The sequence below is a fragment of the Eurypyga helias genome, unplaced genomic scaffold (assembly GCF_000690775.1).
Source record: "Eurypyga helias isolate BGI_N326 unplaced genomic scaffold, ASM69077v1 scaffold49493, whole genome shotgun sequence".
In the NCBI taxonomy this organism is placed as follows: domain Eukaryota; kingdom Metazoa; phylum Chordata; class Aves; order Eurypygiformes; family Eurypygidae; genus Eurypyga; species Eurypyga helias.
This window is the reverse complement of record NW_010243993.1, coordinates 9,212-12,064: the sequence shown is the minus strand read 5'-3', so window position 1 is coordinate 12,064 and position 2,853 is coordinate 9,212. Positions and strand designations below refer to the sequence as shown.

Below are 2,853 nucleotides of genomic sequence, written 5' to 3'. Positions count from 1 at the left end.
TCCTGCTGTAAATGCCACTTCTTTGACTTCAGTTGCATGAATACTGTGAACTCAATCTAAGCAGAACTTAAGAGGTAAATTGAAAGATCATGCGTATCTCCACAGCGGAGGGAAACCAACTGTGAAGTTAAACACACTGAAAACTTCTTTGACTTTGATATCTCAATTGTTAGATGCGCAAATGCACTCAGAAGTTACTCCACTCTGTGACAGGTGATGCAACACTGTCTATTAGGTCACCCGTGCGCCATCCAACTCGCTTTGCAGCCTGAACTCACGGACCACCCCTCTACTCTAGTGAATCACTGACCTTTTTGTCTTTATCCTCTTCTAGTTTTGATGAACTTTCAGAATATCTTTTCATTTCAAGAAGATCTTCTTGAGCTTGATGGTACTTTTGGTGAAGACCTGTCACCTCGCGTTCCTTTGCTTCAAGAAGGGTATGCATACCTTCCTTCTCTTCTTTCAAATGCAAAACTTCATTTCGGAGTTGCATAGCATCTAAGGACACACTTTCCTTCTCTTGGATTACATCCTTCAGTTTGGATGACAAAACACTAACTTCGCCCTCTAGTGATGACTGAAGTTTTTCATATGCAGCCTTGGGTACCATTGCTTCATTAATTGCAGCTTTTTCTTCCAGTAATTCTTTCTGTAAGTTTCTTACTTCGCTTTCCTTACTGGTAAGCCGTCCTTTGAGCTCATTTATTTCTTCCTCCATCTCCTTCGCAGTATTTCTGAGTGCATTCATCACCTGAAGGTGTTCAGTAATTGGCAAAGAGGTTTTTTTCTGAGTGTCTAACAGTTGCTTTAGTCCTTCTGCCTCATCCAATGCTTTTGTGTACTGGAATTTCATTTCTGATAGCTCATTCTCTGCTTTGCATTTCAAAGAATTTGTCACCTGCATCAGTTTCTCGTGTTCATCTCTAGGAACATAGTCCAGAGCTATGTCATCTAGAGTTTTTCTCTTCCTATAGTCTTCAAGCTCTGCTTGTGCTTCTTTGTACAACTGAGACAACTCACTAAGTTGTCTGTTGAGCTCATCTATCATGCTGTGCATTGCATCTTTCATTTCCCCAGCTTCAGCACTAGATTCCAATGGTGTCTGATTTGCCAGCTTGTCCTGTAGCCTTTTAATTTCCTCTTGCCCTTCTTTGTACCTCTCAATCAACAATGCTTTCTCTTGGTTAATGTTATCAATAACTGAACAATATGAATTCTTTATTTCCTCACACTCTTCCACAGACAGTTTGCTTGCCACGTTCTGCTCTCTTTCTTCAAACTTTTTCTGTAGCTCTCTCACTTTCTCCTTTTGTCTTTCACTTTCCTCCAACGCTTTCTTCAAATCTCGCTTAAGCATTTCAACTTCTCCACATGTAACCTTCAGCCTACTCAGATCAGAACACGTTTCTTCACTTTCAGAGGAAACAAGACCCAGCTTCATCTGACCTTGTACGTTTGAAACCTCTTTCACAGCTTCTTCATACCTGTTTCGAGTTTCTTGGAACTTCAGGTTAAGATCAGAACCGTTTTCTGAAATGCCTGTGCTATTTAAGTGATCTGTTTCTGGGACTCTAGACTGGACCTGAGCTTCTATGTGCTTTCTTTTGGCTTCAGAATTCTCTGATTTCCCCTGCACATCCTTTAAGTCTTCCTGGAGGTACTTCAGTTTTACTTCACTGGGGCTTGTCGGCTTTTCTTGAATTTGGGTGGCGTTTAATGCAGATTTCAGCTTTTGAGCCGAGAACTCATTTTGTTTATCTGCTGTTTGCTCAAACTCTGTTTGAGGTGAATGGTAAGATTCTACTGTTGAATCCACTTCTCTAGGTGTTCTTTCCTGCGCAAAAAAAGACCCAAACAGTTGCACAATAAAAAAACAAGCACACAATTATATGTTTTAGTGTAGAGTTAGCAAGGAGATCTTGCCACATCCTACAGACAGGCAATTAAAGCACCATAAAGAAAATTTTAGAAAAATTCAAAACCCAGCTGCTCCCACTTAGTCATCTACAGCAAGAGGAGGCAGTAGGTGCCAAGCTTCTCTCAAAGTCTGGGCTGATCTCCATAAGCTAATAATCAAAGCTATGCAAATTAAAATTCTGCTAACACAGCTGTTAACAACCTATTTTAGAATGTGGTTATCATAATAAACAAAGTCATTCAGTAATTTATGGGAAAAGTGAGAAGATCAAAACACGGATTTAATCCCTCAGGCAGAGTGTTTCCATGATTGTGCCACCAAGAGGCTTGTTAAATTATCTTCACAGTACATCTCTTTAAAACGGTAAGCAGCTCTTTGTTCTGCTAGCAGATTAAGAGAGCTCTAGAACAGCACAAAGATACGCCACCTGTAATTTGTTCTGCAGCTCCTTATTGTGCAATGTCAAAGAAGCAATTTTTGCTTGCATCAACAGAAGTAGATCTTGCTGGTCAGCTTCAGAACTCGCATCCAATAAACTGTCAGCACCTTTGGAGAAAACAAATTCAAAAGCTTTCAAAAAGCTGAAATGCTAGCTAGTTAGTTGTTCTAACCTTCCAAATTAAACAGCTTGTTCCCATGACCACCACGCATAGTCAGCAAGCAAACTGTTCCTAGCAACTCCTTTCGCACAATGTGTCCCCAGCAGAAGCAGGAGGTTTTGCTGGGGAGCTGCTAGTGAAACTACAAAACACTACTCCCAATACCTACTGTCTCTCACACTCTAGGCAGAAGGGCACACAGGATCTCTGACCGGATTTTAACCTTTCACACCCCCTAAAGCACCTAACCAAGTAGAAAACAGGGATTAAGTATTACTGTGTACCTGTTGCGCTGTCACTCAGTCTGTCTTTATTATCCAGATGCAAGGAGCT

The 2,853-nt window shown here is 40.9% G+C and overlaps 1 protein-coding gene across 1 annotated transcript in view; it reads right to left on the bottom strand.

The window, feature by feature from the left end:
- Positions 1-2,853, bottom strand: part of RAI14 (retinoic acid induced 14) — a gene marked incomplete at its 5' end in the record, with an annotated part of 13,536 nt that overhangs the window by 2,900 nt on the left and 7,783 nt on the right. The window contains 3 exons of the mRNA XM_010149601.1: positions 311-1,837; positions 2,349-2,467; positions 2,805-2,853. Of these exons, the coding sequence (XP_010147903.1) occupies positions 311-1,837; positions 2,349-2,467; positions 2,805-2,853 (1,695 nt within the window). The remainder of the gene's footprint in view (positions 1-310; positions 1,838-2,348; positions 2,468-2,804) is intronic.